General features: G+C 40.5%; 1 protein-coding gene across 1 annotated transcript in view; it reads right to left on the bottom strand.

The window, feature by feature from the left end:
- Positions 1 to 12,517, bottom strand: part of SH2D4B (SH2 domain containing 4B) — a 59,362-nt gene extending 46,845 nt beyond the window's left edge. The window contains exons 1-2 of the mRNA XM_090279493.1: positions 12,366 to 12,517; positions 10,351 to 10,498 (exon numbers count right to left, since the gene is read on the bottom strand). Coding sequence (XP_090135619.1) covers positions 10,351 to 10,498; positions 12,366 to 12,466 — 249 coding nt within the window. The 5' untranslated portion in view covers positions 12,467 to 12,517. The remainder of the gene's footprint in view (positions 1 to 10,350; positions 10,499 to 12,365) is intronic.
- Between the last annotated feature and the right edge of the window lie 4,869 nt (positions 12,518 to 17,386).

Here is a 17,386-nt window from a genome sequence, read left to right as displayed (position 1 = left end):
CTCAGCCTTCCCTAAGTGGAAGCCCTTGTTTTTTTGTTCTGTATTCTTTTTTGGCCACTCCTTCATTTTGCAGGCACTCAGCTTATAGTATCTCTCAGGTAAGGATGCACAAAGAAACACTTTCTGAGTCTTGTCTACAAACAACTGTATGCTACCGTCACGTATAACTGCTAATTTAGCTAACCTCATAGAACTTGATTAATACTTATTTCTTGCAGAATTTGGAAGCCTGTACCTTCTTGCCTTCTAATACTGCAACTAGTATTTTCATTCTTCTGTGTAAGGCAATAATTCTGTATCACTGATGTTCTGAACTTTTTCAAAATTATGTGCCTTGGTTTGGGTTTCCTTTTATCGATTCTGTTGGGGACTCAAGGTGCTCTCCCCCTGGAGTCTCAGGTCCTTCTAATCTAATACTTCTTGGTTTAAGATTTCTTTGACAATTTCTTCTCCTCTCATTTCTCTTTTTGCTTTCTAGAACTCCTAGTTGTCAAAAACTGGACCTCTTGAGTTGATCCTCTAAGTGTCTTATCATTTCTCTCTTATTTTCCATCCTTTTTTTTTTTTTTTTTTTTTTTTTTTTGGTTCTATTTCCTGGTTGATTTCAGTGACTTTATCTTCCATACCTTCTGCTGAATTTTGTATTTCAGCTATTGCATTTATAACTCCCAAAGGTCTTTCTTATTCTTTGTTCCCTTTTGCTTCATTACACCCTGTACTTGTTTCATGAAGGCAATAGGCCACCTCTAAGGGTTTTATACTTTTTTCTTCTCCATATTCTGATCCAACACTGGCTGGTTTGGCTCAGTGGATTGAGCGTTGGCCTGCGAGCTAAGTGTCGCTGGTTCGATCTTCCAGTCAGGGCACATCAGAGAAGGAAAACTCTGACTCCAAAAAACCTCCGCTGCCTTGCGGCATACCTCTTCAGGGGAAAGGCTAAGGGAGTAAACCCCGACAGAAAATCCGGAGCCGGAGTCCCTAAGGCGGTTTGACGTTGTAGTCAACACCGGCAACTCCTGCGGCGCACCTGAAGCCAAGCTGTATTGACTCCGTCTTTCCCTTGGACCCTTCAGCTGCGAAGAGAGGGGGGGTCTGCTGCATGGGCAACAGCAGACCCTCCATATCACCCTGCCCAGGCTCTGTAGCTTCGGCTTCACTGGAGAGGACGCTCCAGCGTCATCGCAAGATGTCGATTCGACACGGGAGGAGACAGATACCGTGTCACTCCCGAGTCGGACTGCACGGCCATTCTCGGCGGTGCAGATGGACTCTTGAGAAGCTACACCATTGTCTCTCGAGACAGATGGCTGCCGACGACGATTCTGATCCAAGCCTTTTTTCTTTTTTTTTTTTTCTTTTTGGGTTTTGTTTGTTTGTTTGTTTGTTTGGTGACTGTCATTCATGTTGGAGGCTGATGTTCCCTGATTGTTTATATTCAAGAGAGAAAGTACATATCGAAATGGGAGACTCAGAGTATGTAGACAGGGCTTCCTTGAGAGGTGGGCTTCACTCTACGGTGACTGCATGAAGAACCAGCCATTTCATTGAGAAACCCTCAAGTATAAGAATCTAGGAGTCCTCTCTCTGAGATTATTCAGTGTCTGTTCATCCATCCTACCTGGGTGGTATCTAACCACCAGCACTCCAGGAGTCTGGGGTGGAGGCAGGTTACAGGCAGGACAGCCCTCAGACTCAAGCCAGCAGGACCCTTCATGGGAACGCTATGCTTTGAAGTGCCTTCTTTGCAACTTTTCCCCCAAGTCCCAACAGGAATGGCCAGAAAGAGCCCTCCCAGGATTGGCAGGTGCAGCAGTTCTACCCAGGTAAGGTGTCACAGGCCCAGACCCTATCCCACATTAGTCCTAGTCCGTTTCTCCCCTTCAGGTTGTGCTCTGGCCCTCTCCTCCATGCAAAGGGCTAACCAAATGCCCCAAGGAGCTAGAACTCATATTTATGGAGTCATTCTGGGGCCTAGGGGCCAAGCCATGGTGCCATAAGGGTGGCCAGCAAGCAAATGAATCCTCCAGCATAGCATTTTCATCACAGGATCATAGAAGAGTCTCTAGAATGGAGCTAACAGACTGATTTTATGTGCCTTAAACTGTTAATTTGTTATAGAAAAAAACACCACAAAAAAGTATTAACCGACCCTGTACACCCTAAGAGCAATCCTGGTTGCAGGTGTCACTGTTCAGAGTTCAGACCTTTACTTAATCTTCTTGCCTCTAAGCTGTCCCTCCTCTGCTCTCTTTCCTTGGTCTGACACGCTGAGCCCAAACCTTTCCCTCAACTCCCCATCTCCTTCTGGCGTGGAAGGAGCAATGTGCACAGAATAAAGTAATAGAATCTAGAAAGCTACTTTAGGTTCCATGACCAGCGGTCTTTTCAGAGGGGTGACATGACCTGAGACCTGAACAATAAGAAGGAGGCCGGTAAATAAAGATCAAGAAGAAATTTCCAGAGGGAACCACAAGTGCAATGGCCCCAGAACTGCAAATGTGTTTGACATGTTGGAGAATAGAATCATACTCTGTGGCTGGAGGAAAATAAGATGTCAAAATTCTATCTTGGATGAGTCTGAGATATCAAGAGGCCTACCATTAGCAGTGGTATGTGTGAGCGTGGAGCTTCAGAGCAAGTTCAGGCTGAAGATACTGAATGAGAAGTCATCTGCATGAGATGATTCTTCTCAGTCATGGGACTTAATGTAGCCACTAAGAGAATGAACACAGATCAAGAAGAAACACCCAAATTGTCTTGGGACGCTCCTCCATCTAAAACTTGAGAGAAAGAGCAGGAGTCAGAAAAGGAGCTTGAGAGGGAGGCCAAGGGATAAGATAAAAATCCAGAAGGGGTGGTGTCTATTGGGAAAGCCAAGTGAAGAAAGCATTTCAAGTAAAAGGGAGTAAACTGAGCTTTACGTTGCTGCAACGTCATAAAAGATAAGGACAACGAAGCCGCAAGGGACTTAGGAATGAGGCCACAGGAAATGATGGCAGAGCTTGACAAGAGCAGCCCTAGAGGAGTGGAGGGTGGAGAGTGGAAGTGACCACAGGCAACCATTTTGCCATTTTCTGTAAAAGGGAATAGAAACAGGATGTGGCAGCCAGTAGGGAATGTGGAGCTAAGCTAGAAATGGGGTAAGTTGGTTGGTTTTAAGATGGGAAATACCAGAACAGAAAGTTAATGACTAATGCAAAATTAAAACTAGGATCTGTCTGACTCCAAAGCAGAATAAGCTAAGTTTTACCCCAAAGCTGTAGTTCACCTTCATCAGTCACTAGCATCTCAATCACACAAAAATCACCTTTCACACTGGTACAGAATTTCACAGTTTACACAGTGGGTTTTCCATTCCTCCCCAGGACTCCTGGCTCCCTAATTTCTGACCATGGTCACTGCCTCCCTCATTCCATACACAGGGCACCAATCAAGACAGCTTCCACCCAAGTACTTCAGATCCATATCTGCCCATGGGCGTTCTCCAGGCAGATGCAGGTTTCAGGAAGAGCCCAGACAGACAAGGCCTGTCAGAGCCAGAGAAGCTCCAATGCCCTGGTCCCATGCCCTTGTACTGATAACGGGTGTACAGGTAAAGCTCCAAAACAAAGTACCATAGACCAGGGGGGGCTTAAACAACAGGCATTTATTGTCCCATAGCTCCAGAAGTCCAAGATCAAGGTGTCAGCAGTGTCTGTTTCATTCTGAGGCCTCCCTCCTTGGCTTGTTTCTTCACATGGTCTTTCCTCTGTGCTCACACATGTCTGCATCCAAATTTCCTCTTCTTATAAGGACACCATGATTATGAATTAGGGCCCACCCTAAAGACTTCATGCCATTACCTATCTTTAAAGATCTTATCCTCAAATACATTTACATTCTGAGGTATTGGGGGTTAGGACTTCGACATATGTATTTTCAGGGACACAATTTAACCCATGACGAGGGGACCACACCCTAGAGAAGGGTCATGACTGGCATACAGTGGACAAGCGGCATTTGACCACCCCCCTCAAATTATAATGCAGTGTTCCTATTCCAATTAGCTGTGGCTAACATAAAGCAGCAAGTTAAATGACAGCACCCACTGTCCCATTCCCCATCCCCTGGCAACCACTGTTCTACCTCTGCCTCTACCAGTTCAACTTTAGCGTAATGTCCTCCAAGTTCATCTGTGTTATTGCAAATAGCAAAATTTTCTCCTTTTTAAAATTAATTTTCATGTGTGTGTGTGTGTGTGTACCATATTTTATTTACCCATTCATCAGTCAACAGACACTTAGATTGTGTTCGATGAAAGGGTACAAAGTTTCAGTTATGTCAAATGAATAAACCCTGGAGATCTAATGTACAGCATGGTGACTATAGTTAATTCTGTATTGTATACTTGGAATTTACACTTAAGAGAGTGTAAATCATCAATGTTCTCACCTCACACACAGAAAAAAAAGCTAACTAGGTGGAGTGATGGATATGTTAATTAGCTTGCCTGTGGTCATCATTTTACAATGTAAACAGATATCAAAATATAACATATACCTTAAAAATATACAATTTTATTTGCCAATTAAACATCAATAAAGTTAAGGAGAAAGCATGCCAAATGAAAGTCTAAACAAACAAATAATTGGCAGCACACTGTTCACTCATTCCTCTTCAGCTGAGAGCAGGAGCCAGAGCCTGCAGCAACCTCTACCTCACAGGAAAATGACTGGCCTCTGGGAGGAAAGCAAGCTCTTCATAAGGATGGGGAAGACAAAAGGAAACATTGTGCCGCTACAAATAAAGACCATTGTCTCTTACTCTCCGTGGTCTTGCTAAAGTGCTCAACCATCACAGGTTTAATTGCTAAAAACTCTCATTTTTGCTGCTACAATCAGAATACTTCAGCCCACTGTGATCACTGCAGAAAGCCCATCTTTCTTATGTTTAGCAGTCAAAGGCCAATGCAGCCAAAAGGCAGATATGCAGACACTCCTCCTTCTACCTTAGGAATCAATTGCCTTTTTCTGGCAAAGAAAAGCCCTCTGAACTGTCCAGCTTATTCAATCCCCCTTCTCCTGATAACCCATCAGTAACAGCACACCACAGGAGCCCACAGAGGCCTGGTCCGCCTCACCCCAGTGGAAAATATCACCGAGACAGATGCTTTTTCTGGAAGACACAGTGGTTTTTGTTAGCCTGGCCCCAATAACACCACTGTGTTTTGTGAGGTGATGCACTCCAAAAGGGCAGGGCCAGACCTGTGTTATTTGTTCCTCCAGCGTCAGTTCCCAGCACAGGGCCTAGCAGATAGTAAGTAGGTGCTCCATAAACACTGACCTGAGGAGTGAATGAATTAATGAACAAGTGAAGATTAGATAGGATTTGTGATGATCTGTGATGGGTGAAGCATAAACCACATCACATTGTCTTGTCAATGCCAGCCTTGTCCAAGAGAAACTCAGATAAATTCTACAATTTTCAAGAGAAAATCTAAAAATAGAAAGTTTTCCAAGCACTTATGGTATTGGGAATAAGGCAGAAATAGTTTCTATAGAGTAGAGGATGTCATTAAGTCTTCAAAATGAACTCGATCCTTAAAGGAGAAAAAATTTTTAAAAGAATGGCTTTGAATAGAAAATGTAGAAAATTTAAAGGACAACTTAACTGTATCAACTATGTCTGCTGCTCATAAGGGAGAGGGGGAAGGGACCCTGGGAGGTGGGGAACGAGGTCACAGGACATGAGGCAGAGGGAGAAAGCAGGATCCTTGCTGCCCATGTTCTGTGGTCTTAAGCAGAGGAAGAAATATCCAAAAAGCAGTTTCAGGAGTTAAGAAAGCAGAAAAATAAAGTGCTAATTTTATCTGGCCTCATGATCCCCTTTCTTCTAAAGCAACACTTTTATTTGCATGTAAATTGCACTCAAATGGCACCAGCCACAATAGAAGGGCTTTTAAAAACAGGTTTGCAGTTGTTCGGATCTCTATTTTGACATTCTCTCTTTAACCCTACACAAGATACAAGGATTTTTCCCCCACTTTCTAAAAGAAGTTTTCACTGTTTTCTTTCCTGTGACCAGGAGAATTTGTAGAACCTGCCTACATCCTCAGCACAGGCTGCCCAGCCAACCTCCCACTACCAAGAGCTTCTCATCCAGATTCTCTCTTCTCCTCCATCCCACACCATCTCCCTCAGCACATTGTGTCAAGCACATTATCTTTCCTCCAGGTCTGCATCTCCTTCCCAGCTCACCATTGCAGGAGAGTGGTGGCATGTACCCATCCCATAGCCTTGGGCTCAGATGCTTTGGCTCTTTGCTTTCCTTCATCCCTACATCTAACTGCTTCCAAGCCTTGTTGATCTTACCATCACCATTTCTCTATGTCCATCCCCTTCTCTCTCTGTCCACAGTCACAGACTCATCATTTCCCTCCTTGACCATTGCAAAAATCTCCTAACTGGTCCTTTCCCCAAAACTTGCATCACTTGAATCACAGCATTGATGCTAGTTGGCCTCATAAAACTGGATCTGACCATGTCCTTCTTTGTACTGATATCTCGACAGCTCTGCTTTGTCCACAGAAAACAGCCCACTCCTTAATGCAGCATCCAAGGGTTCCACAGCCAATATTTTGAGGTTTGTGTCTGCCTCCAGTCATGTGCTTTCTTCTCTCCCCTGAGCAAAACATTCATCATTCTACATATCCCCTTCATTTCCCGTTTTTACTGTGCTCAAACTCCTGGAGGTGTTCATCTGCCCTCCGTTTTTCTCACAGAGTTGTCCCTCTCTCTCCTGGCACCCAGTAAGCCTTTTGAGAGTAGGGAGTCAATTGTTACCACCACCATCCCAAACAACCTATGTTTAGGTTCTTAGAAAAAAAGAAAATTAAATAAAATGAATGTTGGTGCACTGCCACATGCAAGACATGTTTTGTTAGGATCTTGTTGAAAGACACAATAAAAATGACTTAAGCCAATCTCTAAGCCGATGCATAAATTCCTTTTGCAAAGATGTCTCAGGTATCTATTGCTGATTAACAAACTACCAGAAAATTGAGTGCTTTAGAACACAGCACTCAGACATAAGTAATCAAATGCAAAATCCAACAATATAAACTAAACATTTCTCCACTATTAATTGGATTTTAGATACTATTATAGAATTATTGTTCATTTCAACAGGTGCAATAATGATTATTGTGGCTGTGCAGGGGAATGTTCTTATACATGGGAGATGCCCACTGAAGGACTTAGGGTTTCATCAGGAAGGAGTAAGCAAACTAAGGCTCTCAGGCCAAATCTGGATTTAAGCTATTATTTAAAGTAAAGTCTGAATGGAACATCCACACCATTTGTTTACATGGTGTCTATGGCTGCTTTGGTGCCTCAGTGGCCTGAGTAGAACGTGTGGCCCAGCTGGTTAGAACATCATCTCAATACGCCAAGGGTGCGGGTTCCACCCCACAGTCAGGGCACATATAATAATCAACCAATGAATGCATAAATAAGTGGAACAACAATTTGATCTCTCTGTCTCTCAAAATCAATTTTTAAAAAAAGAAAATAGATTGCTAACCCCTGAGTTAGACTGTATGATGTCTGCAATTTCCTTTCTAATTGTTCAGTGAAAAAAGAGCAACAAAACAATGTGTATATGCATTTGTGTGTATATATATATATATTTATACATATATATGTATACACATGTAAAGTTGACTCAAACAATGTGGGAGTTGGGGTGCCAACACCTGCACAGATGAAAATTCTTATATAACGCTTGACTCTCCTAAAACTTAGCCATTAATAGCCTATTGTTGACTGAAAGCCTTAACATAAATAGTTGATTAACACATATTTGTATGTTGTATGTTTTATATACTGTACTCTTATAATAAAGTAAGCTGCAGAAAAGCAAATGCTATTAAGAAAATCTTAAGGAAGAGAAATATATTTACAGTATTTATTGAAAAAATACACATATAAGAGGACTTACACAGTTCAAACCTATGTTGCTTACCTGTGTGTGTGTGTGTGTGTGTGTGTAGAGAGAAAAAGAGAGAATGTAAATGTGGCAAAATATTAATAATTGGTGAACTTAAGTGGAGAATATTTGAATATTATTTTATTTTTCTTTCAAGCTTTCTGCAGGTTTGAAATTTTTTAATAAAATGTTTTGAGAGTAAATATTACTTCATTTAAAAACTCAAGATAACCTCCTAAAATATAACTGAAGAGAAAATTAAATAAGTAGGCCAATAACAATATAAATATATAAATAGCAATTACAATAAGTTTTAAGGTGATGAGAACAATCTCATTCATGATAGGAACAAAAAATATTAAGCCTAAGGTTTAACTAAAAAGAATTGTGGAGTACTTAATACAACAAATTTTACCAAAGTCCAAAAAAACAGAAGCAAGTAAGTGAATGTGAAGCACATAAACACACTATGAATGCCTGGGGCAGGGTGTGCAATGCATTTATAGGTGTTAATAAAAATACAAACAAAAATGCTTTATCAAAGACAAAAAAGAAGATTTGAATGACAGGAAAAACACACCACATTCCTGAGCAAAAAGATTCAGGGTTTTAATACTGTGAAAACAACCATGCTCCACCAATACGGCTGTGATGCAATTCCAAAGAAAATCATAATGTGTTTTTTGTTGTTGAGGGATGGGAAGTGACAAAATAATTCAAATGTATCTCTAGTAGAAAAAAAATGGGTAAGATTAGCCAAGGTCATTTAGGAAATGAAGAGTAATGATAGGTTCTCACCATAACAGATATTAAGGTTTATTTTAAAACTGCAATAATTAAAAATGTAAATCTGGCTCAGGTATAAGCAAAGAACAAAAATCCATGAAGAGATCCATAAGTAAGAAGTAAAAATCAAGGCAGTAAGTCCAGTGAGAGAAGAGAGGGTAGATTACATACTCTATGACTTTGGGACAACTTGCTAACCACTTGAAGAAAATAAAGTTAGAGCCCTATATCAAAACACATTCCAAAGTGAAAGAAAATTAAGTGCAAAGAAACAAAATCATGAAAGATATAGAAAACAATGCATGTTGCTATTTTATAAGCTTGTGGTAGCACAGATCCTTCTAGGCATAAAACAAATAATAAAGAAAAAGATTTATATAGTTAGCTAGTAAAAATTTTAACCTTCTGTACTCTAAGAGCACTATAATCAAAATTTTTTTTAAAAAACACAACAGTAAGAAAAATACTTGCAACCTAAATGATCTTAAGGAGCCAAGTCCTCACTATGTAATCATTGAGGAAAAGTGGGTTTTTAAAAAATTTTAACAGGCAAATACAATTAATCCCCGCCAGTGATTTTCAACCTTTTTCATCTCATGGACACATAAACTTATTACTAAATTTCCATAGCACACTAAAAAATATATAATACTTTTTGTCAATCTAACAAAAAAATAGAAATAATCTTGATTTGTTCACACTGGATAACTATTGTTGTGTTGGCTGTTGTCATTTTTTTTTTTTTTTTTGACAGCCTAAAAGAAAAGAGGTCAGTGCCCCTGACTAAGTAGTCAGGTATTGCATGTTTTCAAAATTCTTGCAGTACACAGGTTGAAAAATCACTGATCTACACCTCACAAACTAATATAATTGTTGGGATTCAGAATGATTATTATTTTCTTCTTTTTGCTTATATGCATTTCTGAGTTCTCTACCCACCCCCAAAATATGTAAATTACTACTATAGCAAAAAAAAAAAAATCTCAAAATAGGGAGCAGAATAAATTTTTTTAAGGCTACTTAAGCTTCTATAGAGCTCCTTTACCAGCTCTGAACTCTCCCAGAATGAATAGGCATGCAAGGTTACCAATAGCTCCCTATCTAGGGCCAGAAAATGTGCATTTTTAATTTCCTTGAATCCTCCAAAAACCTCGAGTTGGGTGTTATTATTACAAACAAGAAAGTAAAGTCTCAGAGAAGTTCAGCAAGCTTCCCAAGGTCACACAGCAGTAAGCAGTAGAGTTAGAACTGCATCCCAGGTTGACCTGACTACAAGCATTGCTCTTTCCAGGCCTCATTGCAGGAATCTTGGTTTGGGAGGCAGAAGGCCTGAGTTCTGAGCCTAGCTCTGTTCCTAACTACACATGGCCTTGGCAAGACTCTTCCCTGTCTGACCCTGTTTTCTCAACTGTGCAATAAAAAGTGGATTGGCCCAAATGATAAGTCAAGTTTCTTCCTACTCAGACATGCCAGGTTTCTGTTCTCATAAAGCATTCAGTAATAATCAATGGCCAAGGACTGGTCAAACCAGGGATCAGCCCCAGTGGCCTGGGAGCTAGAGCAGGTGGCTGCACACAGATACCCCATGCACTGGCTCACCTTGAATTCCTCGTGAATGCGCTCCTCCAGGATTTTGGCAGCCCTGCGGTCCTCCATCTCCACTTTCCACCTCTCTGCCAGGATCCGAGCTTTCTCATTGGCCAGAGCATCTCGGAACTTCTTGGTGATCTCTGCCTCCTTCTGTCTCCTTCCAAGAGAACACCAGTAGATATAAGCTCATGTGGGAAACTGAAGGACCACATAACAACAGAAGTTCAAATAAAAACTATGGGCAATATTTCTTTTTCTCATATTAGTTTCAGGTGTATACCCCAGTAATTAGATATTACATAACTTACTAAGTGATCATCCCAATAAATCTCACACCCATCTGACACCATATATAATTATTAGAATATTATTGACTGCATTCCCTATGCTGTATTTTACATCCCCATGTTTATTCTGTAACAACCAATTTGTACTTTTTAATTCCTTCACCTCAGGCAGAATTGCTTACTCTGTTAGAATGATGAATGTCTAAAGTCAATAAAACTCAATATTGGCCAAAGTGGGGAGAAATAGGCACTCTCACGTATAAGGGTACAGATCAGCAAAGTTGTTTTGGAAACCAGGGGAAAAAAAGACTCCAAAATCCCATTTCTCAGTTACAGGCATAGGTAAAAGACATTCATCAAAGGATTTTTATAGCATAAAGAATGGCAAATGACCTAAATGTCCATCAATAGGACCAGTACATTGGATTTCCCATGTAATGAAAACATTATATAATGATTTTATTTATTTTTTTAGAGAGAGGAGAAGGGAGGGAGAAAAAGAGGGAAAGATATATTGATGTGCAAGAGAAACATTGATTAGTTACCTCTCACATGACCCCAACTGGGGACTTGGCCTGCAATCCAGGCATGTGCCCTGACTGAAAATCAAACCCATGACCTTCTGAGTTGTGAGATGATGCTCAGCCCACTAAGCTACACCAGTCAGGGCAGTAATCTTAGAAAATGTTGTGAATCTATATTAATCAATTTATCGTGGTATAAATAAAACAGTTTACAAAGCATGTACAGATGGTCCCCAACCTACGATAGTTTGACTTATGATTTTTTGGCTTTACAACGGTGTGAAAGCAATGCACATGCAGTAGAAATTGTAACTTGAATTTTGAATTTTGCTCTTTTCCCAGGATATGAATATTCTGTAAGACAGTCTCTTGTGATGGTGGGCAGTGACAGAGAGCAACAGCTCCCACGCTACAAGGGTAAACAACCCATACTCTACAGTGTAGTCATTGTGTTAGATGATTTTACCCAAATGATGCTAATGTAAGTGCTCTAAGCACATTTAAGGGAAGCTAGTCTAAGCTGTGCTATTTCATAGATTATATGTAGTGAATGCATTTTCAACTTATAATATTTTCAATTTACAGTGGACATATCAGGACATAACCCCATCATAAATCAAGGAGAATTTGAATTGCCTAAATGTTCACCATGGTTATTTTAGGTGGCAGGTGTTGGGTTGTTATTAACAATTTTATAGTTAAAACTCTGTCACTAAAAATGGGTGGTGGGGATTGACATACAAACTTGGTGAAAAGATATTAAAAGTTGTTTATAAAATATGTCTGAGTCCAAATCTCACTGGGGGCTCAAATGTCCATGAAGGAGAAACAAGTATATAACAAAAGCAAATCCAAACTGCTCTACTATCCCAGGAACAACTCAGTGAGAGAAAACGCAAAAACATGTCGTATGCATTGTCTCAATGAATCCAAACCACATCCAAATGGAAAATGTTGTTATGCCCACACTACAAATGTGAAAACCGAGGCCCCAGTTAGCTCACTTCTAATTGGTAGAGCCAGGGTTTGAACTCACAAGGTCTATCTGAAGCAAGACTTTGATGTTTTGCTCACTTAATCTTAGCAGAGATCAAAACAGGCAGCCAGCTGCCTGGTAGCTCCTCCCCCTTACCCACAACCCATTGTCCTTATCCAGCACCCACCCTAAGGCTGTGAGTTCAAGCCCCACCCAACACCCACTGACACCTCTCACCAGAGCGCCTTGGCCTCCCTCTGTGCCTGCAGCCGAGCCCTCTCTGCAATCAGTTCCTCAGAGATCTCTTCATAGGGCTTGTCGCCAGGGCCTTCTCCCATGATCCAGACCCAGACCTCACCATCTGCCCCTAGGAGCCACTGGATGTGCTTGTCGCTTGCTGCTTCACATCATAAGGAGGAACAAGAAGGGAAGGAGAAACAGATCTGAGTTCTAACTGGCCAATGGTACACAACATCTCTACAGTATGCTGTCATCAATAAAGAAGATCCAGAGAGATTTTGGCCTGAGAGCAGGTCCACAGACCTCTCTCCCTCCCACTCCCTCTAGGGGGCAACACAGCAGCCACGTCAGCCTGCTGAAGCCAGTGTCCAAGTCCGGTGTCTGAGGCTGAGCACCCTGACATCTTTAGCAGAGAATATAGCACTCTCTGAAGGAAGTCACTTGTGTCACTCTTGGACCAAGGCAGTTAGGAGGCAATGAGCCTTCTTCTTGCTCCTCTACCCTCTCCCGTTTGCCCTCTCTCCCACCTTCCCCTGCTTTCCTGTCCACTGGATGAAAATAAGGAATTGGAGGTGGTGGAGCTGCAAGATGAAGCAGCAAAGCCCCTGAGTCTCCCTAACCCATATCCACCTGTAACATGCGCAGGAACTAAACCTGTGTTGTATTAAGCCACTGAGATTTTTCAGTTTTCCTGTTGCAACAGATTCTATTGATTATTATGACTAAAATGGAAATCTATCCCAAAAGTGGGGTATCACTGAAACAAAAACATAAACAATGGGTCACTGCCTTAGCAGTTGGCTGTTGAGTGATGTTTAGCGGTCTGAATGGCTGGAGATCCATGTTATGCAAGAGCAAAACATTTTCTAAAATTGTCAGACACTACAAAAGGCAGACCCTCATGCCCTCTGATCCTGTCACTCTAAGGGAAGAGACTGGAAAATAGAACATTGGTAGTGTGTGTTGGTTGTTAGCAGTTGTGTTGGCAAGGTGTTTAGAGAAAGAAATTAGTTCAAGAAAGAATTGAATACTTTGCAAATAGAAATGAAAGGAAATAGAATACAGAAATCTGGGACTTCATAAGATTGGAAAAACCTCCTCCTTCTAGGGTCCAAATTGCCAGAGATGAAATTTTTAAAGGTTCTGCATGACAAAGCCCGATAAAACCTATAAGGGGAGTAAAGTGACCTGGGTACAGAGCACTGTGGCAGCCATTAGAATGTGCTCTAGATATCCAACTACAGGGAGCATGATTGACCAATCACTCCAGCTCCTGTGTTCTTGTGTTTGCCTAAGACCATGCTTCACAGGGGCAGCTACCAGCTTTTGACTGAGCATGGCAGGCTTGTTCCTGGGAAACACCAGACTCCTCTGATGGGCAGCTTCCCTGTGGCCTTGACAAACTTTTCTGGATTGCAGGTCTGCCTAGAGCACCTCCACCCAACCTGACAGTTTCCATCTTCTTCACTCAAGGTCAGACTTGCACTGCAAATGTGATGGCTCTCCCTACCCTCTCCAGCACCCTGCCCTTTCTTACCTCACAGACATTTCCTAAGCAAAACCCTTGTATGTTTAATCCCATCCTTATCTCTGTTCTACAGAGGAGCCAGGTTAACACAAGCACGTTAAGAGTGTGCTTTCTTGCACTTATTTCTACAAAGAGCCTAAGGCAGATGCTCTTCAGTTGAAAGGGAGAGGAATAAAGGTAAAGAGGCAAGCCTCCTAAATTTTTGAGTCATGACTTTTAAACTTTTGATTATTCAGGACTTAAATAACTTTTTCAATGGCCAGGAGGTTGGTTCCAAAGGTTATGCTGGTCCAATGAGAGCATGATCCTCAACACTCACTTCAGATGAGGCCAAGGGGAATAATGAACAAAGAGGAGCATCCTTACAGGCGCACTTGGCATCCACTCACAGCTGTCCCTTCACTGCCAGGGCAGGGGAACTTCACAGAGCCTGACCTATAGGACTTCCAGAATGCCACAGACTAGTAACTACGTGGGGCTCACATTCTCCCTTCTCCACAGTGGATATTTTGACCCTACTTCACCACGGTACACTGTGTCTTAAAGGTGGGGGGAGTTGTTTAGGTGACAAGTCTTAGCCACATCTGGACCTTATAGAGACAAATACAGAACCCTTGGCAGACTCTGGGCTGTATGCAGTGACTGGATGTGACTTGAGGGTGCTGAACTTAAGGAAGTGGTGGCTGTGTTCATATGGAGGAGAAGGAAAAAATGTGTGAGTGACCAGAATGACAATTCGTAACAGAGACTTGCTATGTCCAGAACCCCATTTCTTCTTCATGAATCCAGCAGATGACTACTTTTCCTGGCTTTCCTTCAATTTCATGGGGCCATGTGACTGACTTTTAGTCTGTGGCGTGTCAGGGGAAGTGATCTGTGCCACTTTCAGTCTGAGGATGTTTGCAGCTGGTGTGCTTTGTCCACATTCTGTCACTTGTTCACCCAGCTAGAAATAAGTTATCCCAAGATGGTAGAATTGCAAGAAGAAACCAAAGCAAACCACAGAGAAGAGATACCCAATCCACCTCAAACTGTGATGTATTCAGAAATAGACCTCCATTGTATTAACCCATTGAAACTTCAGTGTGTATCCATTGCAGAAGGCAGCATTAATTCCCCTGACTAACATAGAACATTATTTTTAGATATTAAAAGCAACATAGTAATAGAGGAACATGGTTTAGTTATGACTGATAGAAACAGAAAACAACCAGTACTAGAATTATAAAACTTACAGAACATTAGTGGAAGAAAGTAAATGATAAGAGGCTTAGCTATTCTGTAAAACTGAGTAAAAGGAAAAGAGAAAACAACAAAAAATGTGTAGCTATTACAGCAGACACAGTCAATTACCTCCCCACCGTCCATTCCAACCCACTTCCCTCCCTTACAGAAAACCCCAATTTGTTCAGGAAGTAACAGAGATCCCTCAGTTTTGGAAGAGGTAACTTTCTACCCCAGACTCAAAGGACAAATCAAATTGGTCTAAACCCATCATGTAGTATGATTCTCATTATCAAATGATTGACCTAGGAGTGACCAGATGTCCTCATTTCTGACAAAGTAGATACAGAAAGAAGTTCCAGTGAAAGGATTTTTTTCTCCAAACAAAAGGTGAAGACACTTTAGGAAAAGACTCTTCACCCTTTGCTGTTTTATCTCACCTCCTTCTTCCTCCCTGGAATGAAGAAGTGAATGCCCAGAGTTGCTGGAAGACTTTTGCAACCATGAGGAAGAAAGCCACATGATAAGACCTTGTTGAGCAGATAATCCAATACTGCCTACTACAGTTCATCTCCAGATTTCTTGTCATTTGAGAAAAATAAGGAACTTCAATAAAAAAGTTTTGTAATTATTAAATAAATATGATAATATAGATATGAAAGATTTGTTATTAAACAACTGTTAGTCATGTATTCTGTTATTTGTAGTCAACCATATCCCTAACTGAAACAGATAACAAACACAAAATAACACAGAAGCCCTAAACCCTAAGTATACTTATTAACACAAAAACATGAACAAAATTAATTCCTCAATTAAAAATCTGAGACTATCACATGTGATTAAAAAACAAAATCCAAATGTGCACTATTTAAATATAAAACATCTTTTAAAAGAAAAAGATTAAAAATAAAGAGGTAGGCAACAGTAGATGGTGCAAAGACAAGAAAAAGTGACAATGTCAGAGCAAATTCAAGGACAAATGTCTTAAACAAGACAAAGAAGAATATCATGTGACAATAAAAGATGCAACCCACAAAGAAGATGTAACAGTCATAAAACTTTATACAACATACAACATAGCAAACAACTGCATAAAACAGAAACTTCTAACAATGCAAGGAGAATTTGAAAATGTACATATACTCATGGTGGGGAGTTTTACTATATTTATTTCAGAAGTCAGTGAATCAAATAGATTTTTAAAATTAATAATATAGTCAACAAACTTTATTTAATAACTAAAAACTTTTCTCCTTAAATATTGAGAATATATTTTATTTATTTTGATCTTGCAATTATGAGAAAAAGTGTATAGGCCATATTCTCTAAAAATAATACAAAGATTAGAAATAAATGGGAGAAACAACCATTAAAAATGTTAACTGCTCTATAATCAAGAAAATATCTCCCTGATAACCCAGGAATCTAAGAGGAAATCAAAATTGAAATTACACATTATCTAGCAGAGAAATGTAGCAAAGAAATAGGAGCATAAGTAACAGTGAGCTCAAAAGAAAAATTATAGGCTTAAGAGCTTTTCTTTTTGATGTTCCCAAGAAGGCATGCTTCTCTTCTCCAAACATATAATAATAGTAAGTACAAAAGAAAAAGAAAAATGCAGAGGAATATAAGAAATACCTCCATGGATTTTTTATATGGAAATATGAGACACAGTGAGCATGATGGAAGCCTCAGGTTTCCAATGTGGTTCTTAAAGCAAATAGTGATCATCAGGATTGTGATCCTTAGAAAGTAAAGAGGACCCCTCCAGAATAAACATGGACCTGAACAGGATCATTATTGAAGACAAGTGCTGGTAATGTGCTTGGCAGGTTCAGGAAATAGCCAGGAGACCACTGTGGCTGACACAGAAGGGGCAAGAAGAACTGGGAATGAAGTTGGAGGGCAGTGGCAAAAGCCATCATGCTGGACCTTATTGGCCCAGGTACGAGCTCTGCATTTTATTCTTTGTGAGATGAGTAGCCATTAGAAGTGCAGAGTGGGCAAAATATCATAATCTCATTCATATTTCAAAATGTTCACTCTCCCAGTTGTGTGGTAAACAAATAAGAGCAAGAAAAGCTATAGGCCAGTTAGCATATGTGATATCCCAGGTGAATAATGACCATTTCTTGGGTTAAGGTGGTATTAGTGGAGGAGGTGTAAAGTGGTTAAGATTTAGGATATATTCTACAGGGAAAAGCAACATTTGCTTAAATTTTGGACATGAATTGTGAAAGAAAAAAAATAAAATGCCAACATT

The sequence above is a fragment of the Furipterus horrens genome, unplaced genomic scaffold (assembly GCF_987537825.1).
Source record: "Furipterus horrens unplaced genomic scaffold, mFurHor1.1.pri manual_scaffold_5, whole genome shotgun sequence".
NCBI classification, from domain to species: domain Eukaryota; kingdom Metazoa; phylum Chordata; class Mammalia; order Chiroptera; family Furipteridae; genus Furipterus; species Furipterus horrens.
This window is presented reverse-complemented; position numbering and strand designations above follow the sequence as displayed.